The sequence below is a fragment of the Triturus cristatus genome, chromosome 1_2 (assembly GCF_964204655.1).
Source record: "Triturus cristatus chromosome 1_2, aTriCri1.1, whole genome shotgun sequence".
Lineage (NCBI taxonomy): Eukaryota > Metazoa > Chordata > Amphibia > Caudata > Salamandridae > Triturus > Triturus cristatus.
In genome coordinates, this window is record NC_140580.1 from 650,580,181 (window position 1) to 650,605,829 (window position 25,649).

The window sequence follows — 25,649 nt, forward strand, 5'->3', positions numbered from 1 at the left end:
GCAAACACAACATTTATGTTGCTTATTGACAATTACAAAGTATATTAGCACTAAAATATAAGCCTGCTACATTTGTGCCTTTTAACCAAAAGCCAAATATTTTTTTATTTTTTCATTAGCAGATTTTTACTTCCAGCTATTATGTGCTTCCTCGGCGCACAAACTTTTTTTAAAATTAAGACTACGTTACTGTATGCCCTAACGTCAGTTTTGTTGTAGCCACAGCCAAAACAGTTACAAGCCTTTTTTATTCTGTACATCTCTTTCACAATACAAACACATCATTCGACCCTTGCTGCTTGACTTGGTGATAAAGCCGCACCCACGTACTTTGCACGTCTTCTTCACAGTGTGTGCTTTAGCGCCGTAGGAAAAACAACAAGCATTGGCATAGCCAATAGATCTCGCCTTTGGGACCTTATAATTGTTTAACCATGCAACAGTTAATGTTGTTGCACCAAGGATATTGTGCTGTATAACTAAATACTTATAAGGTCCCAAAAGCGAGACCTATTGGCTATGCCAATGCTTGTTTCTTTTTCTTACAGCACTCCATGGGACCTCATGTAGTTTCTTGTTCTCTCCCTTGCGTGCAGCTTCAACCCTCAGTTACCTGTCCCCCTGAGCGCCCAGTGTTGCTCCCTCCTCCCACCTGCTCATCTATTGCTTACCCAACCGATCTCTGCATCACTTTTTTGCCTTTTATTATGTTTAATTTCACCTTACCAGCAGCAATCTCCTCTGTCGCTCACCCTCCATCCTTACACCCTGATGCTCTGCCACAGTGGTGAATTCCCTCCCACTAGCGCCTTCCTTGCTCCACCGCCTCTCCCATCGCAAAATTGTATTCTATTTTTATTTTAAAAAATTAAAAAAAGATGTTTACATTTTTTGGAGGGGCCTGCAGCTTCAATTTGCTGCTCGGCTGCTTCTTTTAAAAAGTGTGCTTTTGTGCAGGTGTACAATATTTGTATTTACTGCTCCACGATTAGCGCTTGCTATCTTGTTTCGGGTTTAGTTAAAAAAAAAAAATGGCAGCTAAATCAACCCATATGCACACTCATGTGTGGTGACGCATACACATCCATATCTCATCACAGTGGGCAGCTTTAGCGACATGATGCATACTTTTCCATGCGTGTTGAAGCATGTACATGTCATGTCATCGGGCTTCTTGTCCTAAATACTAATTGGTGCGACACTTCATAGCAAAAAGCTCTGGCAAAGCCAATAGGCCTATATTGGCTTTCAGCATGCAAGACGTATTGTCTTTGCCATTGAGTCTGTTCTTTTCCTAGTCTTCTATTGCCAGGGGAAAAAAATACTTATGCAGTGGTCACAAAATATGTCCCCACATTCTGATCTATTGGTTGTTGTGAAGTGTCTGTGATGTTTTATGCGTAAGACTTTTGACGATGTTTTAATGTAAATTTTATATTAGTAAAAATTATTCAAGAAACTTTAAGAGTGATGGAAAACACAGGAACATAAATGTCAAGCTGTTTTTTTAGGGCAGACATTTTGTGTGGGCAGATTGTTTCGTGCCATATCACAGAACATTTGTCTTCAGCTCCAAGCCATCCTAGTCGAGAATTTGACATACCGAGATAAGAAGAAAAACAACAGATGTTGAAAAAGGAAGGCGGATGCGCTACTGAGTTTGGTTTCTACAAAACAGCATCATTATTTCCTGTGTTCTGTACGTTGTTGTTAAGTGAGTGTTATGTATAATGGTTTGAAAATGTCTGTATGTGGAATTGTAAGGCACAGGTCCAGGTACAAAGTAATAAACGACTGCACAAAAGTGAGGTGATCGAGGAGTAAGGATGAGAAACAGGATGTAGACAGGAAAAGGCTGGTCGATCATCTGGGTTATATATACATCAATAAGATTTTTCATCCTGAACAGCTGGTGTGTGGTAGCTTGCCCTATCTAGGTGCAGAGAAAGTTCCAGCATAGTAGGAGAAGGTTTTGTGTCTTGTGTAGGAAAGTGGAGTGTTATGTGGTGTGGGAGTTAGACCTCACCTGTAATACTATCACATTACCCCAAAGATGGTCCTTGGATTCACACTAGTAAACCCTCAGCTTAGTCCTTGTAGTGTGGCAAAGCACTGTCAGGCTTTTCTAGAGGAACATGTGTTAAGCATTTCAGAATACCAACATGGAACATTATTAATTTACACACCTCGAGAGAAGTTTGACACCTATTTATAAAAAATGTATGGTATTTTTATCTTAATTTAGACACCAAAACAAATGGAATAGTGTACATATAACCGGAGCTATTGATTTTTGAAGAAAAATAAAATCAGTGCAGAATAATACAGTGAAACTCTATCATTGCGGTCAAAGGGAAAAACCACTAGTGATAAGCGGTCTCTTGTAGGTCTAGTTGCGTGGTCCCCTTGCAGGGTAAAGGTGATGCGGGTCCGAGGACCAAGCCACAATAGTCAGTCAAATGTTACATGGCCTGTGGAGCTTGGGTGCAGAATTGTCCTGGCTGTTCCTGGTGCTGAACGGGAGCCGCGGAAGAGCTGCTTTTATTCTGAAAGAGTGCTGCAGGGGAAAAAGAAGTAACAACACAACAACGGAGTGGTTGCTGACAGTCGAAGATTGGATGGAGTTCCCTCTTGATGCAGCTTTGAGGAAAGAGGTTGGTTGCCGGACTGGCGATCAACAATCCGTGGCAGCAATAAGTAGAGCGGATAGCAACTTAGATGTCCAGTCGTCCTGGGGAATGTAGTAACTGCCTGTAACTTTGTGGAAGGCAGGACTACAGTTCAAACAATTCAGTAGACCATCTGGATTTGGGCAATCCCTCGGAAGGCCCGATGACCAGCGATTCTTCGTATCTGGAGTGTTGTTTCTACCTGCAGTTTGCAGGGGACTTGTGCCACTAGTCCAGGTGAGTCTGAGGGTGCTTAAGGCTTCCACAGTGTTCCCTCTTTCTGGGGGAACCGAGAGATAGCCTAGGACAAGATTCATATTAGGGGTGAGAAGGCACGTTATTTGATATCCAACACAACCTATTTAGGAGGTGCCATAATGAAGCTGACATCCTCGACTTTGCCTGGGTGCTAGCCCATGTTATCCTATAAACCGCCTATTAGTGTCCTTTAATGATAAAGCGGTACAAAAGGGGGTGGTGATGGACGGAGCACCAGAACCTATCAAACACTCACACCCAGTCAACAGATCTGGGTTTGATCCATCACCGTTCCAGAAACCGGTCCTAGGAAGCTTGTTTCCGGTCCAGGGAAGGCATGGCTTGGCAGTTCGGGCTGGACTGTTCCCATGAGGCACAGGGTCAGACTGACTTGCATATGGCCATGTCTGAACTGGGGTGGCAGAGTGGGCTAAAGAATGGTGATTGATCAAACCCAGATCTGTTGACTGGGTGTGAGTGTTTGATTTGTTCTGATGCTCCGTCCATCACCACCCCCTTTTGTACCGCTTTAATGATAAAGGGTACCATAGGGTCATACAAGCTTGCACTTGCATAGCCACACCTTTGACATAATGCACCCTCCCTCCTGGGCTTTAGGAGGCCTTCTTTAGGGGTGACTGGCATATATCAGAGGTAGTACATTAGCCTTGCTACACATGGCGAGGGCAAAGCAGAGTTCGAGCAGTTTGCACTGCTCCTGCAGTCTACAATGGCAGACCTGCTGTCAGTAGGTTACTTAGATCACTAATGGTGGCACAAACAGTGCAGCAAGCCCTAGGGACCCCCTTAGCACCCATTCCCTGGATATCACTGGTACCATATACTAGGGACTTATAAGGGGGGTAAAGTCCTTGTCATTTGGGATTGCCAATTCACAACAGTTTTAGGGATAGAGCAATGGCACTGGGGGATGGACAGTAGACTCCAGTGCACTGTCAGAGTTATAACCATCAGCATAGGACCACAAAGTGGGGTAGTGACCATGCTAAAAGGACACTTACTTATATCTTGTATTCCCCTTCCGTTATTTTTTTTGTCTTAAGCATGATGAGTTTGATGCTGTGAGTACTATGAAACCATCATATTGCTGGCCTTATAAGGTGTAGTATGCAGATATAAGGCTTTGGGTTTGAAGTAAAATTTTAAGTTAAACGGGGCACGCAAAGTTTGACAAACTTTCTGACACCGATGATTAGTTAGATAGCGGTGTCCAAGGCGCTTCAGACGCATGGGGGATCAAATGTGATTCTTTACCATCGGCGAGGAAGGTGTACCTCCTCTCGACTTGAAATAGGACAAGAGTTGTTTCATAAGTGTTCAAGGAGTAAAGCTTTCACTTGGCAATATTTTAAAAATCCCTGCAAAGTGGTTTGTGTCTTTTTGAGAGATGTGACCTGATGCTGAGAGTGGTAGTGATGTGGAACTTTACAAATCTGCTGCAGCTGACCAGTTGAGTGATTTAAGTCTTTAAGGTTTATTGTTGAGAGGTACCTATGTATATTTCTGTTGATTGTTTCTGGCGATCGGTACAAACTGTCTTCTTGGGGTTGAGCTACAAGTACGAATAAGATATTCAGGCATACACAAAGGCAAGGCAGGTCTATATGGCAGGCAGTGTTATTTCCAAAATTGATTTTAGGTCTTGAATACTTAGCAAATGATATTTGCTGTGAGACATAGTGTGTAAAATTGAGTGGGTTTACATCCCACCCACAGCATACCATTAGTTGTATTCGCTTTCACTTTCATTTGTAATCTTTTATTAGCCTATCTCCCGCAGACATTCCTTCCTTTGTTGTGCTAGCCCCACCCTGGAGCATGGATCAAGTATGTGTTCTTCCTCTGCTTTTTGCAATGCACTATTTATGTATTTATTATATTTTTTAATCGTATCGGTATTATTCCTATCTGTGCAATGTGCTTTCCTACTTTTAACACCGGCATGTAGCTTTTTAATTATGTTGCTTTCCCCCTGTCTGTCACCTCTATTGACGTTTTAGTTACTTACATCTGCAACTGTACTATGCAAGCAATCAGATTTGTAGAGCACTTCTTGTCACCCATGAGGATTTCCAGGCGCTGGCAGGGTCCAGTTGATTAGCCAGGTCTTCAGGGACTTTAAGGACTCTGAAAGAGATTGGGTGGTCTGTAGATGAAAGGTAGCTTGTCCCATGTCTTTGCTGCTAGGTAGGAGAAGGAATGATTTCCGCATCTTCCATGTGCCACTCCAAGTAGTGGTCGATGACTCATGGTGTGAAAAACTGCAGAGCAATTTAGAAGGATGAGGAGACATGGCTTACCATTATCAGTGACTTGAAGTGCACCAGACAGCTGATTGGTAGATGACGGTCTGGTGCTGCATCCAGGCAGGCGGTCTTGGAAGAGGAAGTTGTTCTTGATTTGTTTCTATGTAATTGAGTGGTAGCTAGTGCTCCAGTGACTTTACTAAAGAATGTTGGGTGCAGGAGTGATCAGTAGTTTTCTTTATGAATAGATTGAGGTTTTCACTCGAGGGGTGTTCGCCAGTACTGAAGCTTGGAAAAGGCTGCTTTCACTTAAAGTGGTTTTAAGCTGAATCAAGGCTTTACGGGTCCTCCATGAAGAGAGGTTAGAAGTGGGTTCACATCAGTCTGTTTTGAGGTCATAGTCTTGGATAGATGGCTGGGACCGATCACTGATTTCTGTAATTGAGATCTTCTTTTTGAAGAAGTTGTTGATGGTGTTGCATTTTTCTTTTTAATCCTAAATGGTTGGCTTGGGGGTAGGGGAATTTACTCTGTGATTGATTGCTCTGAAGAGTCAGAAGTGGAGAAAATCGAAGCTGGTGGCTTTTGTGGGTAGTTAATTTGAGTAGCTGTGGTGCAGGGCAGGTGTGATTGGTGCTTGGCTGTTCACCTGAAACCAGCTGATGTTTTACTGTTGGTTGATAAAGTTGAAGACTGTTTGATCTTGGCAGTTTTAGTATGCAAAAAAGCTTTCTTCAATGTATTGGTTGTTGTGTTAATTGAGAGGTTAAAGTTGCAGAACTAGAGGTTTACAGTAGCCAGTTTAGTCTGTGGTAATGAAGTTGGAAGTTATAAAGGGGGGGGGGGAGGGGGACTCGGGACTGATCCCTTGCTGGTATTAGTCTGTGCTACAAAGAGATGGCAGTGGTTTGTGGGGAGCAAAGCTCAACGTCAGTCCATGTTGATTTGTAGATGACAACAATACCTGTTCTTTTGGATTGGCCACTATGCTGGGTGCTGTTGTTCGGGGTCCGGATGCCTAGGACATCTACAGAGGTAGACAAAAGTCAGGTTTCAGTGACAAAGATAGCATCACTGTACTGATTGACTTTGTTGCCTATAATGTGTGATTGTTGTGTGTGTTAGAGGAGACCAAAACAGATAGGAATAGTTCTGGCCTCGACAAGTTTTGCAAACTTATGCAAAGTTCAAAACATTTGACAAACACAAAGGTGAAGGAGTGACCATCAGCCCAGGCAGTGAACTACATTCCTCTTCAGATGATTAGACGTCATTCACAGTAGGTTGACCCATCGACACATGCTGTCTGAGGTGGTGGGTGTAAGCAAAATAGCAAAATATGAAAAGACCAATCGATGAGAGCGGCAGACAGAACCCCTCCCCCAGTATGTATTTATTTTTATTAGGATAATTATTGTATTTTTTTTTTCCCCTAGAAAAGATAAAGCTGGTGAGGCAACTAAGTATGTATTGTGGCTTGACCTATAAATGGTTAGCAACTAAGATTACATACCTTAGAGTCAAAACATGTCCAGTCTCACATCGCCTATGGTCCTCTCATGTTCAATAGATTGTTTTCTGTCAGCACCAAGAGGCTATTGAAATGGTGAATAATGCATGTTAAAAATACTTATATAAGGTTGCAAAGCCCTGATACTTCCTCATATAGCTGCAAGGTATGATCAGTTTTCAGTGCCATGATTCCATAATCTGTTGAAATTGAAACGTTTGAACCAAGGATAACAGAAGCACCAAGCCTATACAAAACCGGGACCTTACTTCTTCTGGCCTTTGTTGACATATCATCAGGAGACTGACTTGTATGTTATTTTGGCCGAACAAATTGGTTCCTTCTGTTAAACGTTGAAGAGTGACACCAATGATTAAACAAAAAATGCAAGATGTGGATGCACATCTTTAACAAACAATCACATGCATAATTTCGAAGAGGAACTGGGGCATCTATTTTGGTTATCTTGGTCAAGCTTAGTAGTTTTTGTTTTGCTTAGGCTCCTCTGTGCTTCATTCTCTTGCTCTTTCAGAGTGCCAGGCATTCACTTTTGTATTTATTTTTTGTAAGCATCAGTACTAATCACATTTCTTGTGCAGTCACGGGGTTCCACTTTAAATTGTACTTGTTTCTTATTCCGGTGGTATCCAGTATTTTAACCAGTATTATTCTAACTTACATCTTCAAGGAACAGTATTTCAGACAGCTTGATTTTCCACCTCTTCCACTTGCTGTACCTCCTCCCTCGGTCCTCTCCCACAGTGTATGCCCACTGGATCATGCACCTTCTACAGTTCTTTATTGGTAGCAGCTTGGTTTGCACTTTATAAATGCCAAAACGTACATACATAAATGTGCAGTGTCTGCATTTAACTGTTTGCCATATATATAGTGGTTAGAGACTCTGGCGGTAAGAGGGTGGGCAGGAAGTATAAGATGGAAGATAGGGCATTCCTAAGGAAGAGACACTTATGGGGATTGCTGATCTGTTTTGAACGTATATAGAGATGTAGTTTGTGACTAAAGATGGGGAGAGTTGTGTCAGTCAAGGCATTTGAGAGAAAAGAATTGTAGGGTTGAAGGTGGGGACCCAATGAAATTATTGTTTATATGGGAAGGCCAAGAGGAGAGGTTCTAATGTGGTATTGGGAGTGGTGGAAGCATGTGGAGCACTGGAAGCAAGCTGGTTTAGAGCTTGTACAGAAAGCAACGGAACTATAGGTTGGGAAAGTGGGGGCTAGGCATTTGGCTATAAATAGGTGTAGGTATGAGCATTCACGGCCACCTATAAAAGGGTCAGATGGAAATGAAGATGGCTAGAATAGGAGAAGCAGGTGCAAAAGGAATGAAAATAAAATGGAAAGGAGCCGGTATTCTAATTGTTAATTTAGTTATTTAGGAGACGATGCTCCACATACAACGGAGCCGCGGGTAGGCGTTTAATTGAGCGAGGCAGTGTCAAAGAAACTAATTCAGTTGTGACACCCTTCCCACCTGTTCTCGAGGCTCATGGAGCATTGTCTCCTAAATAACTAAATTAACAATTAGAATACCAAAAGGGTATTGTATACAGTGCATGATTACTTGCATCCTCACTTATTTGTACATTTCACTAGTTTCACTTTATTGATATAATTCTTGTAAATATAGTGAGAATAGAAGGGATCAGTTAGTCCTGATGAAGAAGCCCCAGAGTTTCGAAGCATGTTGACTTGATTAGGAGTATCCGCACATTAACGTAGGACATCTCCGACCCACTGCTTTTAATAGGACCATCTCCAAGGAATATTAACCCCTTCGGTGCTCATGACGGAATGGTTCCGTCATGACCCACGGTTGAGCTGTGCTCATGACGGAACCATTCCGTCATGACCACACCCGCGCAAGATTCCGTCAGCACAGTGGCGGAATCTGCGCAGCATCGAAGGGGTTAAAGGTTTTTAGTTCACAGGGGCCAGGTCCTTTTTAATTTCACTCTTTCACTCACCCTTGACCCTTCCTCTAACAAACTCCTACACCGCACATAGTACTGAAGATCAGTGCTCCCGCGTAGTCGTAGGTTGTAGCACGCCCCGTCCCGCAGCGGGACGGGAAGACCCCCATGATGAAGCATGACACCAAGGGCCATTTTGGTGTGTGAGGGGTATTTAAGCAAACACTGTGTTTCCAACCAATGTAGGAGACACACACTAACCAATGTGAGAACTTCCACTGAAAGAAACCCATCTACAGGTGGATCCTTGTGTTTTATATGCAAAGCATTACATTGCCATACGTAATTGGAGCGTTGTTATCTTAATTCCTATATACTACGCTCCGTGTCTGATAGACCACTTGGCAGTTGAAGTCACCGTATTGACTCTTCTCCTGCTGACTACATACACAAGGCTCATATGAATCCTACCACAATGCTAACTAGGAGAATGAAATGGAGCTTAGAATGGAAAAGAACTCCCACGTCCTTATTATCAGCAATTCAGAGATTCGAGGGGTTGTGGCCACTCGTGTCAACACCAGTATCTCACTCATTTCTCCCAAAGGAACATTTGCAGTGATGCAGGTTTGATTCCCCTATGTAAAGTAGATGATCCCACCAAAGAATCCTGATGTTTCCAAGCCCTACTGTAAATATACTTCTGTGAAATGTAACAAATTGGAGAAATCCTCAGAGACTAAATAACAAAAACCTCAGTCTTTTTTGAACTTTTCTTTTATTGAAACATATGTGCGATCCACCAATACAGGCAATATGTAACAGTCAAAACCTGGTTTGACAATTATACGAGCAAGGTTTACAATTTGCTAACGTCATAGATGCGGCACAGCATACACCCATAGATACCCCCTCAGTAGTCCATCACCTTTATCCCCCGCCCCATCAGGTCCTGTACTTATTCCATGGATTCAAAAAATTTCTCATTTTTTGGGGCAACCCCTACTTTTATACACATTTCTCTCTGCCTGGCGGCACTAGTCTAGACCCTGCTTCCAATTGGTAAGTCTCGGTATGGTCGGTGCCCCCCATAATCTTGCTACATTGCATTTCGCTACCACTGGGGCCTCAGCCTTACTTTTTGTCTACTTCCTTCCTGCACATTATCTAGAAAAAGCCTGAAGCTGTAATGCATGACCAAAAGGCATTGGCAAACCCAGTAGGTCCTAAAGGCGTGACCTATTGGCTTTGCAGATGCATGGCTACTTCCTCACCAGGCAGTCAGTCAATGGCTAAAGCCATTGCCAAGAACTTCTGCTCTGTGAGACACCCTCTGCTCGTTAAGATGGCCAGATTCTGTGTGTGCTGCAAGAGGCCAATCTGTGTCCCATTCGAAGCTTTGGAAGGAAAGGTTGATCTCTGCAGTGTGAAAGACAATCGTTGCATTGCATTCAATTGTTGTCATCCATTTCAGAAATTAAGTGCAAATCCTGTGGTTTTACTGTGATCACTTTTTCGTGGAAACCATCTGCAAATCGTTACTGAACGTCTCATAGAGTCTTTTACAATGGCAAAAGTAGGAAGGAGATGCTAAAAATCCTATTTCTGGACTGGGTTCGTCATTCTTATAGAAGCAACCCTGGTAATCCTCTGGCTCATTGTGTGCCTATTAGAAACTGCCCTCCTTGCTAGCCCACCGAGTGACACCTTTTAAATTGTCCACGGTTGAGTAGAAAGTCTCCATGTGGCTTCTGAGAAATTCACAGCTACAGCTTAAAAGCTAGGTGTATTCTGTCATATTGGTTCTGACCCCAGTAGATGCTGTTTGACTACAGGGTGTACCTTCCTGGCTGTTTCAGTTGTGAGGCAATCATGATTTTGGGTATTTCATTTAACATTTGTTTCTCTTTTTCTTGTCTGCAGATTTTGCTGCTTTAGAAGATGCACTATTACCGATATTCCACTGCGGAAGTGAGCTGCTGTTACAAATATCTGCTGTTTAGTTATAACATCATATTTTGGGTGAGTAAGTCAAGTTTTTCTCTCCTTGTGATACTGTGGACGATCTTAAACTGGTCTAATGGTGATGGGTGAAGTGAGCTCCTTTTTTTTAATATCCTCTGCAGGGTTTCCATTAACCTCACCTGTATTAAGATTCTGGTGATGTAATGCTGTCCCATACCACAAAACGTTCCTTCAGCGTACTGACTTTACTTATAACACATGAGATGACCCTTTAAAGGGAATAGTGGACTAACAATATAGATCTCTTTTAGTAAGACTTAGAAAAGTGGTTAATTTGGATGCAGGCACAGATGGGTTTGTGTTTCGAATGGACTTATTTTTTAACGCATTCCTCCTCTTGTCTCGCACCAGTTGGGTAGAAACGTTCTGCCACCTTGCACTTGAATATGGCTCTAGCGGTTAGGGTGATTATAATGCCTGGAAAAGAAAAAAAATATCAGATTTGAGGGCAAGAGTTGTCCTCAATAACCTAATTTAAGAAAGCAGAGTATTTTTACAATTAAGTAATATTTCTTTACATGTAGAATTCGTTAAAGACTGCCTTTTAGAATACATGGCAATCTTGCACTTTCATGTCATTTGTAAGTTGCATCTTAATCCGGCACATTTGTTTGCATTCTAGGAAACACTAAAGAGAAATCTGGACTTCTCTCTGGTTGAAGAGCCTGCAATTTGCCTTCCATCCAATACTTTATTTGTTATGAAAACGCAAACACTCCGTTGTGTAAGGCACAATGATGGAAGCCCTCTTCACGGTGTGTTAAACTGCCCTTATATAGTTGCTACCAGCACATAGAGTGCCCAGCTGCCACCACTGACCATTAAGTCTGCCTCATCGCAGACTCACAAAGGCCTTTGACCACATTCACCTTCAGCATGTGCCTTCTTCCCCAGAATCGTGGCAACTTATTTGTCCCACAGTATCCCTTGTTATACTTTGGGTCTGAACTTATGTGCTCCCACTGGCACATTGTCTTTTTTGCTGAAACCCATTTGAAAGAAAAGAGATGTGGCTGTAGTGAGTTTTACCTCATTGAGACTGCCTCGTGATCAGGCTTCTCATTTTTCCAGTTAATAATTAATCCACTGTCATTTCTTGATTCTCATGTATGTATTGCAGGCTGCCTTTCCTAAAATCTCTAAAATGGGTACAGCTAAAACAAGTTAGCACTTAGACTGTGTTGGGCTTCCATTTGGCAATATTTTATGGTCCATGGTTAGGCAGCAGATTTTCAGGTTGTGGCTCTTCTGACTTTCGTTATTTATCCATTTTGCAGCAATCTGGCCTAACAAATTCCTTTCAAGTGCCTAGTTCTTTTGTGAACTCCGTGAAACCATTTGCAAGCCAAAGAGGGTTGTCCCCTTCACCTGTTTAGATTCCTTGTAGCCCCTGCACCCGTGTGGTTAGCTTGGAGGCCCACACAGCTGCAGAACTAGACCGGAGTCTCACTGATACTCTGTGGGGTAAGCCAAGGGGAACGGATCCATTTTGAGACTGTTTCAGTACTGCAGGAAACTCTTGCTAAGTGATTTGGTTATGACCGGTCCAATGAGATGGTTATTAATTTTTATTATACTTCAATCGAGAGTATGAAATGTAATTTTGAAAAAAATACATAAAACATTAGCACAGGTATTATTTTTTTAGGGTTTGTTTCGGCTGTCAACCATAATTAAAAACTATAATTAATGAACAATTAAAAACAAAAATCTTACTTCTATAAAGCACATACAGTGCAATAACCTGGGCGGCATAGTAACATTTAGACACTATATGCCATACCATTGTCATAGAAACAATTCATCTGGTGACCATTTAGACACTATATTCCATACCTTTTTGGTGAGAACCATTCATCTGATATATAAAAGTGCAAGTGCCTTGGAATACATACATACACAATACAATTAGCTGGGCAATATAGTAGCATCAGAACTATATTCAGTTCCAGTACAATTAATCAACAAATTAATCAAATACATAAAAGTGCAAAGAAACTTACAAAAAATATACAGTTCAGTCGGAAACGTACTACCTAAAAAGCATATACAGTACCATCAGTCAAATGACTTACACTATTTGAGCACTAAATTCCTTTCTAGTAAAAACAGTCCATTAATTCACCAAATGTATCTGGGCGGAATACAGGAAAACACTGGGAAGGCATGCAGTTTGAGCGGCAGTGATAGCACAATACATTATGAAAGTGTGCGTAAATTCCCATGGGTTCTCTACATGAGCTGATACCCAGCATTGTGAGCAGCTCTCTCAAACTGGGCCAAGCAACCCATAAAAATGACCCCATGGAATTAACAGCATACATGTCATCTGGCCTGATACAGAGCACCAGAGAACCAATGTTATTTTGGCACATCTAACCCCATGAATTTTAAAAAGAGGAAGGCGCTATCGCTGCCAAACAGTCTTGTATTTTTTACAGAACAAAAGTAAATTGGTTAAGTTGTCTAACTCTCCAAGACTGCAATTGAAATGTTCAGAACCAGCAGTGAGTCTGGGAATACGAATTCAGTATTCCCTCGTTGGCAAGCTACCCATCTTGTATTTTATGTACAGTGTTAGCTTGAGTTCAGGATATATCACATCCAGATACCCAGTACAATGAAAACCATAGACGTTGCTTTAATAATTATAAAAGATATATCCTGGCCTCAGCACCTTGCGCTTCCTTGTCTCCATGTATGCTGTGTCCTACCTAACTCTACTAGGGTCTGCCCACAAGGCCCTCATCTGCAGCTCAGATAGAGTATTCTGTGAATGAGACGACCATGTATTTCACCCATGTTCGCCTCTGAAAGCGACTTCAAGGGTTTTCAAGTTTATTGCTGCCTTTAGGATTTCTTATCAGCCTAACCCAATAAAGACTGGCCTGAGGCTTCTACTTCCGATAGAGCGGTAAAATTAAGCTCTGCATAGGGTGCCAATAAGTGAGTGCCCAGCACCCACAGAGCTTTTAGGACGTTATTTTCGGCTACTTGGAGAGGTCGTACATACGCATACCCCCAAAGCTCTGCCCCATAGAGTTCAGCCACCACTGCCCTTTGTTTGTATATTTGCAGGATGACACTGATGTTTCTAGCACCGGCCTTATGTCTGAACTTCAGGACTGCCCCAGCCAATTGTTTCAGAACTATAGTTGCCTTCAGTATGTGACTCCCCACTGCATATTCTCTGAGAATCGAATACCCAGGTAATCAAACTGCTTAACGGATTCTAAGGACACACCTTCAATTGTGGAATTCTGCTTAAAATTGGAGGATGGCCCTTAATACCCTGCTTTTCGTTTTGCTACCATTAATGGTCAATGATTTCTTATCGCAGTTTTCCTCAAAGTACTTTAGCAGCCTATGCGTGGCATTTTCTGTTTGCGCCATCAAAACTGTTTACTCTGCATATAATAATATTGGCACCCTCCTACTGGCTATGGTGAGAATGTCTAAGGAATCATCTGCCAGGTAGTCGCCATTTAAAAACAGGCTGAAAAGTAAGGCTGCCAGCACACACCCTTGACGGACACCCTTTTCAACCAGGAAAGGTTCAGTGCACTCCCCACCAGGACCGTACCTAACTCTAGCTGTGTCACTAGTGTGAGGAGCTTGTATAGCCATAACCAGGGAGATATCAACTCCTAAACCAAGCAGGGATTTCCACACCTTCTTTCTGTCAACTAAATCAAAAGCTGCTTTAAGGTCAACAAACATTAGATAGAGGAATGACTTTCTAATAAAAGTATATAACCAGGCAGAATGTCCCTAGCAATTTAATGAGTGTCTGCAGACGCTTTCTTTATAATCTCTCGAAGTGTACCCTACCCACATATGTACAATACCTGTCCTATGTCTCTCTGAGGTGGGCGCAACCCTTCCAGAGACACAAGTTCATGAGCTGGGTGCTATTCAGGACATGATAGCGTTCCTTAGAATTGAATGATCTCACTCTCTAACAGCAAAAGCATGGCTTTTTTATTCTACAATTTCACTAGAATTTTTTTTTTTCTGACTTCCAAAACTGAACTTGCGCCCTGCATGAAGTAGTGAGAATGCTTGTGGGAATTTTACACGTTTAAAAGCTGAGCAATTTAAAATGCCATCATCATTAGCATTTCTTCAAAATATGACACTGGCGATTGTAGGGTCATCTATCATGCCTCACAGTAATTGGAAATTCATGACAGAACATAACAGGTCTCCCTGAAGCTTCTCATTCGAAAGTTTGCATTTGATTTGTTAGTCTGGGGGCTGCCTTTCCTCCCTCTTCAAGCACAGGTCAGATGGGTTTGTTGCTCTGGACACACGAAGTGTAATTCTGTTTGTTATCTCGCAGGTCAGAAATTGCGATGTGCCAGATTGCAACATTAAGCAAACTACACCAAAAGCCCAGCCTTTTTAGCGTAGTATAATAGTTTCCTTTAAGATAGCAATCTGAAAGAGACACGTTAGTGATAGATCCTTACCTTAGAATATCCCCAGACGTCAGACTGGATCGGAAAGCTTTTTGTGGCCCCTGTGCGTCAGTAGGTGGCGTCGTAAGCGCCAAGATGACGTCACGGAGACTACTTAGGCGCCACCCATGCGTACTGACGTCCTTTCTTTTTCCGCGCCAGCAAGCGCATATCTGGATAGAGCACGTACTTAGTCACTTTTTGACTACTCTTTTGAGACTTTTTGTCGCCCCTCTTTTTCCTCCTGGTGCACGTAGGGATGCCTGGATTTAAATCTTGTGGGGCCTGTTGTCGCAATATGTCGGTGGTGGACCCCCACGATGTTTGCCTCTACTGCCTGGAGACTGACCACGACTCCCGGTCTTGCCGGGAATGTCAGGCCATGGCCCCGAAGGCCTTAAGGGAGCGGCGCTGGAAGCTGCTGGAGGTCCGGCACTCGTCCCAGCGCCGCTCAGGGTCCAGAGACCGTTCCCGGGACCGCAGTCATCGATCCTCGGGCTCCAGGTCTTCGCCCTCGGATTCCGGTAAGCGACGACATAAAAAGAAGTCGAAGAAGCGTGTTCCGTGGCCTACCCGCCTTACCCAGGTCCGTCGGCGACTCCTGAACAGGTGCAAGAATTTCTTGCCACCATGGACCGCCTTTTTAGGTCTCGGGCTCCCGCCGGCGTGCCTTCGCTCCCTGCGGTCCCATGTCCAGATCCTGTTGGGGCCGTCGGCGGATCCAGCTTCGGCGCCACAGGATCCTACGCTGTTGGCTCCGGCCCTGGCGACACGAGGTCCGGCACTGCCGGCTCCGGCCCCAGCACCGTCCTCTGCTCCGCCTCTGGCGCCGCAGTGGGTGCTGTTTGTTCCGCCCATGCCCCGGTTCCAGGACCATTTAGTTCCTGCCTGGGATCCGTATTGGGAGACTGCGCCGGCCCGGCGCCGTTCATGGCGCCGTTTCAGACGCCGTTTCTCCCTGCTCCGGCTCTACCGCTGCGGACGGTTCCTCCTGCCACGGAGATGGAGGATGACTGGGAGGGGTCCGAGGACCCTCTTGCCAGTCTGTGTGACTCCGAGCGGGACTGGGTGGACGATCTGGAGGACGCCGGCGACCTCAATGTCTCCTCTGACTCGGGGTTTGCCTCTCCCCCGCCTACAATGGAGGAGGGCACTTACTACACGATGGTGCTCCGTCGGGCTGCTGAGGTCCTCAACCTCGATCTTCCTACGGTGGCCCTCAAAACTAATCTCACTGAGGTGTTCCAGACGCCGTCTACTTCATCGGAGCCACTGCTTCCCTTCAATGACGACCTCACAGACGTCCTGTTAGGCACTTTGTCGCGGCCGGCCACAGGGGCCCCTGTGGATAAATATTTCGCCAGGCGTCACCGCCTGGTGACCCTGCGTTTTTGACCACTCATCCCATGCTTGAGAGTCTGGTCATCCAGGCCTTGACGTCGCAGGGTGTCTTTCCCACGGCTTCACCGGATAAGGACTCTAAGAAACTGTAACAGTTCGGTAAGCGGTTGTTCTCCTCAGCCAGCTTGGGGCTGCGGTCGGTGAAAACCGCCTGCTTATTGGGCCGCTATTCCCACGCGGTGTGGGATACGGTTGCTCAGGTGTTGCCTCAGTGTCCTGAGGAGGTCCATGCTGTGCTTTCCCAAGCGGTTGCTGAGAGTAAGGATGCAGCTAAGTTCGCCATTTGGTGTGGTTTGGACACCGCTGACTCGTTGGGCAGGGCCATTTCTAGGACTGTGGCTCTGCGACGCCACGCCTGGTTGTGTTCTACTGGGTTCTCGCCCGATGTCCAGAGCTCGCTCATGGACATGCCTCTTTACGGCACTCGCCTATTTGGTGATAAGGCCGACAGTGCGCTGGAGCGTTTTAAGGACTCGCGGGCCATGGCCAAGTCCTTGGGTCTTTCCACGAAGAGCCCAGCCACTCCTGGTTTTCCGTTCCTTTCGTGGCCAAGGCAGGGGCGCCCAGGCACGTTACTTCAGCAAGCCTGTGCAGAACCAGCCTCGGCGCGGCCTCCGCAGGGGCGGCCCTGGGAATCGGCGTGAGGGGCAGTCCACCTCCGCCGCTTCTGCCTCCAAACCTTCCTAATCGGAGCTTTGGGGAGCACCCCACGCCGGTGAGTGGCAGGATTCGTCTTCACCTCCCCCACTGGCACGCTATCACATCGGACAAGTGGGTGTTGCAGATCATCCGCAAGGGTTACTCCATTCCCTTTCAGTCCACCCCTCCAGCCATGCCACCTCGGTACGACCGCATGGCAGGGGAACACTTGGCGACTCTCCAGCAGGAAGATGCGGCCCTCTTGGCCAAGGGGGCCATCGAGTGCGTTCCTGGGCCAGAAGTAGGGAGTGGTTGTTATTCCCACTACTTTCTGGTCCCCAAGAAGGACCAAGGGGGTCTGCGTCCCATCTTGGACCTCCGGAACGTCAACCGCTTCCTCCGAAAGAAGAAGTTCAAAATGCTGACTCTGGTTCAGGTCTTGGCTGCCCTCGACCTTGGAGACTGGATGGTAGCGTTGGACTTGCAGGACGCATATTTTCACATCCCCGTCCTGCCGGCCCACCGGCGTTACCTGCGGTTCATGGTAGGCCAGGAGCATTTTCAGTTTGCTGTGCTCCCCTTTGGCCTTACCAGCGCCCCTCTGGTGTTCACGAAAGTGATGGTAGTGGTTGCAGCTCACCTGCGCAGGTCAGGGTTGTCAGTCTTCCCTTACCTTGACGACTGGTTGTTGAAGGCGGGCTCGCCCCAGGCAGTCGTCAACCACCTTCAGACTACGGCCGACCCTCTGCATTTGCTGGGGTTCTCCGTCAACGTGCCGAAGTCGCACCTGAGTCCCTTTCAGAGGCTCCCCTTCATTGGACCGGTCCTGGATTCGACGCTGTTTCGGGTTTATCCTCCCGAACAGCGAGTCCGGGATATTCAGTCTATGATTCAGATCTTTCTGCCTCTGTCCCGGGTTTCAGTCAGGATGACCCTCAGGCTTCTGGGCCTGATGGCCTCCTCCATCCTGCTGGTGACACATGTCAGATGGCATACGGGGGCTCTGCAGTGGGACCTTAAGTTCCAGTGGGCGCAACGTCAGGGCGACCTGTCCGATCATGTCCAGATCTCAGAGGGCACTGCACGGCAGTTGCAGTGGTGGCTCATGAATCGCGATTGGGTTGATGGCAGATCCCTCTCCCTTCCCCAACACAGTGGTGACGGATGCGTCCCTCCTGGGATGGGGAGGCCACTTGGGAGAGGCGGAGATTAGAGGCCTCTGGTCTCCGGCGGAGTACCGGCTCCATATCAATCTGTTGGAGCTTCGGGCGATCCGACTTCCACTGAAGGCATTCCTTCCCTCTGTCCGGGGAAGTGTGGTGCAGGTGTTCACGAACAACACGACCGCCATGTGGTATTGCAACAAACCGGGCGGGGTGGGGTCCTGGACCCTATGTCAGGAGGCTCTGCGCCTTTGGACATGGCTGGAACATCAAGGCATTACCTTGGTGGTTCAACACCTGGCAGGTTCTCTGAATGCCAGGGCGGATGAACTCAGCTGCCGGTGTTTGATGGATCACGAGTTGCGTCTGAACTCGGACGTGGGGCAAGGTCTTTTTCAGCAGTGGGGAGAGCCTTGGTTAGATCTATTCGCCACCGAAGAGAACGCACAATGTCATCAGTTCTGCGCGTTGAAATTTCCAAGGCGGCACTCGCTTGGCGACGCTTTTTGTCGCGAGTGGAGTTGCAGTCTATTGTACGCCTTTCCGCCTATTCCACTTCAGCCAGAGTGCTGAAGAAGATTCGGGCCGAAGTCATCCTTGTGGCTCTGGATTGGGCACGAAGATACTGGTATCCCGAGCTCCTCAGCATGGCGATCGATCTCCCGATCATCTGCCTCGTCGGGAGGATCTTCTGTCGCAGCAGCAGGGGACGGTCCTCAACCCGAACCTGCCCAGCCTCCACCTCCATGCGTGGAGATTGAGCGGCGACAGTTGACAGCTTTCGATCTTCCTCCCAAAGTCTGTGATATCATTCTGGCAGCCAGGCGTCCCTCCGCTAAAACGGTATACGCCTGCTGGTGGATCAAGTTTGTGGAATGGTGCACAGTGAAGGCTGTGGATCCTCTTTCTGAAGTCCTTCTGTTCCTTCTTTCTTTGGACCAGCAGGGCTCTGCTCTGGGCACTATCAAAGGTTATCTTTCGGCCATCTCCAGCTTTTTACTGCTTCCAGATCAGCCTTCTCTTTTTAAGTCCCCGGTTGTTATCCGTTTCCTGAAAGGCATTACGCACACGTTTCCTCCCGTGCCGTTCATAATGCCTCAATGGGACTTAAACCTTGTCTTGACATATCTGATGTGCGCTCCCTTCGAGCCCCTTCATCCTTGTCCTTTGCGTCTTCTCGCTCTTAAGACGGCTTTCCTGGTAGCTATCACCTCTGCCAGAAGGGTAAGTGAGCTCCAGGCTCTTTCTTCCAAGCCCCCTTTCCTTTTTGTTCATCCGGACAAGGTGGTTTTAAGGACCTGTCCTTCTTTCTTGCCAAAGGTTGTCACGCCCTTCCACATCGGGCAGACCATCACTTTGTCCACCTTCTTTCTGCCTCCGCATCCTTCCAGGGAGGAGGAGAGGCTTCACCGTCTGGACCCAAAACGCGCGCTTGCATTCTATCTGAAGCGTACACAGCAGTTCCGGGTGGATGACCAGCTCTTTGTTGGCTATGTGGGCGCCAGAAAAGGTCGGGCTGTGCACAAACTGACCATCTCTCGGTGGGTCGTTCTGTGCATCAAAGCATGTTACTCCTTGGCTAAGAAGGAGCCTCCTGTGGGGCTGCGTGCCCATTCTACCAGGGCAACTGCAGCCACTACTGGCTTGGGACGTGGCGTTCCCTTGCAGGACATTTGTCTTGCAGCTATGTGGGCCTCGCTGCACACGTTTACCAAGCATTACTGCCTTGACAGTCTGGTCCGGAGAGACGGCTTCTTTGGCCGTTCTGTTCTCCGTGACTCCTGGTGTAATGTTGTTCGCAGACCCACCAACGGGGTTGGTGTTGCTGGGGTATCTATTCTAAGGTAAGGAATCTATCACTAACGTGTCTCTTTTAGATGCACAAGTTACTACTTGTGTAACAATATATCTGTAAGAGACATTAGTTAGTGATAGATTCCTTACCGCCCCACCCATCTCCCCGTTCTGCGACCTGATTTCTACGGTTAAGGTCATCCCTTTCAGGGCCCTAGTTTCATGGTACCAGCGGTCAGTTTCTTGCATGGCTCTGTGTTCCTGGCGCGGAAATTCGTGTACAGAACTGACGTCAGCGCGCATGGGTGGCGCCCAAGTAGTTTCCGTGACGTCATCTCGGCGCTTACGACTCCAGCGACGGACGCGAAGCCGCATGACGCCACCTACTGACGCAGAGGGGTACTGCTATAAAAAACGTTCCGGATCCAGTCTGACGCCTGGGGATATTCTAAGGTAAGGAATCTGTCACGAACTAATGTCTCTTACAGATAGATCGTTACACAAGTAGTAACTTGTGCGATGTTTGTGTTGTAGAAACTGGATTATGCTAGTGTTTTTGCACATAAAATATGCATAGCACTCTTGCAATCAACCATGTGTATTTACTTATATGGAGGGCAACTGGAATTTTGCGATGGAGGACCAAATTGTCTGCCAAAAACTCAAATTATGCCGCATAATCCACCACATTTTCGTGATATTACTTCTTTATTTTGTCATTTTTGCACACTGTAGCGCTGTCTGAGAAAAGATTTCACCTTATTATTACAGTTTTAGCTCCCCATTAAATCAGTAGGCAACTGAAAGATGACCAGCCAACCTTAGTAAATGCTGTTTACTATGCAGGAACAGGTGTTGGCATGTTTTTAGTAACTTTTGATCCGTTTGCTTTAAAAACTATTTTTTGTTAAAATCTGCAGATTATGCAGACGATGGATTATGTGACAAATGAGGCATATCCATAATTATGCGGAAAAAGGCACAGGCGCAGAATCGCATCCTTCCAGTGGCACTTCTTGCAGATTTTGTTTCTTCTCCCTTAAATTTTTTGTCCGGTCTTTAGACCATATGCATTATTCGTATTAGCATGTCTTTAAGCAAATCTATTTATTCTGTAGCCTTCTTTCTAAATTTACATTTGCTTCTAGTTAGGAAGTCCTGTTAATTTTTTCTCACGTTGTGTCCAATACGAGTTCCCGTCTAATTGACAGGGTTACAGCTAAACACATGGCTGCCATTGACACAACACAAAGGCAAGTTTCAGTCTTGCCCACACAAAGTAAATTTTAACCAGGTTATTTATGAGTCATAAAGATGCTCGAAATGCCACTCATGAGCCTTGCAAAATTGCCTTCAGTTCAAAATATGGTGTTTCAGAGGCCAACGTAAGAATCGTCAAATTGGCTGGTAGCCCTCTGCTTCAGGTAAGGGCTCCTTTTGAATGCGTGCAATACCTAATCATGAACCATTGTGCTCTCCTGCAGGCTGGGAGCTTTCTCAACAGTTTGGGATACTTTGAATTGAAGCCTAGGAGCGGCATGGGCTCTGCGCTTGTTGACTTCTTCTTGAAACTCAGTACAATATCTGTGCATTGTGTTAGTGACAAACTGATCACGAGAGGTAAATATCTGCAAATGGTGTTAGAAAAGCCGTACCTTTCCTGTTTTTGGAAGTTCTGTTGCTTAATTTTGAGAGAACCTTAGATTTAAACGAACAAACTATATGTCTGAGATGATGCAGTTTCAACCTCTGGAGATGCCACCACTCCATTATTGTACAAAATCTGCATCATCTTTTGGCCCCTTTAATGCCGTGAGTGCACTATACACATCTCTAAAAGTATTGGCATATGTGTTGGAATTGGCGGTGCTCGAGAGTTACAGCACCCTCAAGTTCAAAGTACTTTGGGATATGAGAGTGTTGGACCGGGATTTAGAAATTATTTAAATAATGCCTGTACCCCCTACAGTGAAATAGTCCCAGAACCACTGACAAAACATCAAGTAATAAAAATGTGACTCTGCGACCTTTTTCACGGGATGTCCTGCTTGCGCCCGGCTAGGTTTCTCTAATACACTGAAATGTGTTTCCTGTTTTGATCCCTCTCAATGTGGACTGTAGATCTACTCGCTGTGTCCTGTCAGCCTTCTTGACCCTGTTCCCACTTCCTGGAGCCTGCCCTAAGGGTTTGCTTTGATTTCATTGTGAAGAGGATGGAGGAGGGAAGTCCCTTTTTAAATTTGTAGAAAAATGTAAGGGAAATTTATTGTTTTTGTGTATGTGACCCCCTACCCCCCCCCCCCCCCCCCCCCCCAAAAAAAATACTTGGAAGGGATTTAATGTGTATTCTTATTTCGTTTGGTAACAGTATGCAAGTGTATAAAACGTTGATATTCTCCTCTCCTTTATTCTGCGATTGGTTAGGCACTACCCACAGCCTTGCCTATCAGTTCTTTAGTACACGTGAGTTTTTAAGTCCATGTGCAGCAACTATCTATCCCCATTTCTCCAGTAGTTTATTCACACACTTGCCAGATCATTGACTCACCCATCTTAGCACTTTGCCTTCTAATTGGCATAACGGAGAAAAAAGACGTCAACTCATTTAAGCCGTCCTATGTTCGAGGAGATATTTAGATTTTTTCACAATAGAAAGCAGAAAGTTCTTTTGCTTTGAAAAGTGCATATTCATACATCCCCAAAGCTCTTACCTATAAAACAAAATACATTGCCTTGCTCTGTTTTTCGCTTGGCTTCAAACACATTTTCCAAAACCAGAGTCAATATTTCCTGCAGGAAACTTGAACCATACTTTTGGGTCAAAAGTCTGTAATCTATGGACGTAATACAAAAAGAGTGCCACTTTAATCTGAGTCAATTTTGCGATCAACAAAAAGGATCTGTCAGAATATTAATAAGAGAGGGGCTTAGTCTCCTCCCACATTTTGGTCACCTTAAGTACAGGATTTGATTGGGCTGAAGTTGTGTACTTTCACTGAAAAGAATGCTTGAATTTCACTTTTTGGCTTGTGACAAAGCTTGGACTCAACACTGCAGGGCTGAGTTGGTTATGGTGGTAAGATAATGGTTAGGGCTATAGTCCTGATGTGCCTATTATGAAATGCTACGATAAAAGCAGTAGGGCAGTTATATTTAGCATATGTTAACATCAGCCCATTTAAGAGTGCACTGTTATTACGCTGTATGAACGACAGGAGAGACGGATTTTGTCACATGGAATTTCACAGGTTATTGTAGTAGACAGGCTTTTGGTGTTGGTTACATCTGTGACAAACCATGGATATAAAAGATTTGCTGTTTGAGAATCCTTGTTAGGCCCTCTTAGGAGAGAGAGTATTTTGCTGAGCCAGTTGTACTTTTGTATACCTTTGTCATTTTATGATTGTAAGCCCAATGGTTGTCTTGTGGGAAAGCTTGCACTGAAACCTGTAGACTATGGTTGCTTAAGCTATCGGCCTAATTGATGCACTGATAAAAGTTATGTCCAGTACCATAGATCTGATCCGCTTACTGTGAAAATGTATGACGAGGGCAGTAGGCCTGCCTATTTATTAGGAAAAGTATTTGTTCCAGTAGGCCTTTAACAGTGGGTTGTTGTCATACTGTGGTACAGGCTATAAACAATGTGGTTAATGTATCTCGCAGGTTGCTGTAGTAAGCAAGAGGCTTGGTGTTGGCCACCCATTCTGACAAACCATGGGGGTTTTCACTTTAATGGTGCTGGTTATGACCGATTGAGAATGATTGTGTATTGCTTTACACGCCATATTTTTCTACACATTTGTAATTTAATAACTATGCATGATGGTTGCACTTAAATAGCTAAATCTGCCTAATCTGTGTTGTTTATGGCGTGAAGCTAAAGGGAATAGGGCTTATCAGTTCATTGGGGAAAGGTATGGCAGATTTCATAGGTTTGATCTGTTTAATGTGAAAAGTGATTACAAAAAGCAGTAGGCATAATATACTTTTTGGTAACAACATATGTTAGACAATAGGCTTTTAACCCCTTCAGTGCCCCGCCCTTTCCCCGCCCTGTGCCGGCCGTTACATTAGCGGGCGGGGTTTATGACGAGCTGGACTCGTCATGGGCACAGCGCAACCGCGGCCCATGACGAGTCCAGCTCGTCATGGGCACTGAAGAGATTAAGGATGGATTGTTACTGTACTGTGCTTAAGCCCGCAGGCAGGTATTTTGTTACATGGAATTTCATAGATTACGGTAGTGGGCAAGGGATTTAGAGATGGTGATTCACCTGAATAAATCGTTGGGATAGAAGATGTGCACTACAACAATTCTTATTATAACGAGTGATTTTATGTAGTTTTGGCAATTTTAATTCTGTACATGTTTGTAATTTTATTTCCTCATACTTGCCTTGTAAGAAAGCTTATGCCAATATAGCATGGTTATGGTAACAAGCCAATGATAACAGCTATATTCCTGAATGATACGCTTGGAAACGTTAGTTCAGATCTGTTTATTATGAAAATTTACGACCAAAGCAGTAGGCCTGGCTTATGTATTGTGACAAGCATTTTTTTTTAAAGACAATGGGTCTCTAATTGGGGATTGTTTCCACTCTACGGTACAGGCTGCAGGCAGGTATTGTTGCATTTAATCTCACAGATTGCCTTGGTAGCGAAAGGCTATAGTGTTGGCCACCCACTCTGGCAAACACTTGAAGTAGAATATTTTTACTGTGATGATTCTTGGTAGCCCTGTTGAGAGGAGTTGTATATTGATTTGCCAACTGTAAGTTTGTACATATTTTTAAAATTATGCATGAAAGTTGCCAGTTTATGTGCACTTCAGTAGGCCTGTGTTGGTTATAGTTTGAAGCCATTGGTAAATGCTAAAGGCCTTATTGGTTCACTGGGGACTTATGCCAGATGCCATAGGTCTAATCTGCTTATTACGGAAAATGACGACAAATGGAATAGGTCTGATGTATTTACTCTGTAGCACATGTTAAAGCCAATATGCCTTAATGGTGGATTGTTTTAGCACCATATTATAGCCTGCAGTCAGGTTTAAGAAATCTCACAGATCTCCTTTGTAGGGAAGGATTTTGGTGTGGGTTACCCCCTTTGACAGACCCCATGAGTAGGAGATTTGCACTGTAATAATTTTTGGCTAGAATCTCGGCAGGAGGCCTGACAGGTTTAGCTAACTGCCAGAATCTTATGGTAAAAAAAATCCTTCATTAATACTTTCCTCCATATATTAACATATATATCCTTATAAATACACAGAGGGCGATTTGATCACCCCTATTCTGCCATTGGTCTGTCTGTCATTTAAATTCGGCTTTTATCTATGCCCACGTAGTACATAGGTTAATGTTTCAGTCAGCATCAGTCATTGGCTCTCTTTTCCTGTGAATGACTGCACTTTCTAATCACATGTGCACATCCACTTGAACATAAGTGCGCTTCAGTGTCAGGACTGGTTTTCCAGTGGTTTAGTTTTCAGTTTTCTCCTTTTTATAGTTCCACTTTATTTCTT

General features: G+C 44.9%; 1 protein-coding gene across 1 annotated transcript in view; it reads left to right on the top strand.

Moving 5' to 3' along the window:
- TSPAN14 (tetraspanin 14) overlaps positions 1 to 25,649 on the top strand; it is a 306,394-nt gene that overhangs the window by 136,391 nt on the left and 144,354 nt on the right. Inside the window, exon 2 of the mRNA XM_085608121.1 lies at positions 10,561 to 10,659. Within this exon, the coding sequence (XP_085464247.1) occupies positions 10,579 to 10,659 (81 nt within the window). The 5' untranslated portion in view covers positions 10,561 to 10,578. The remainder of the gene's footprint in view (positions 1 to 10,560; positions 10,660 to 25,649) is intronic.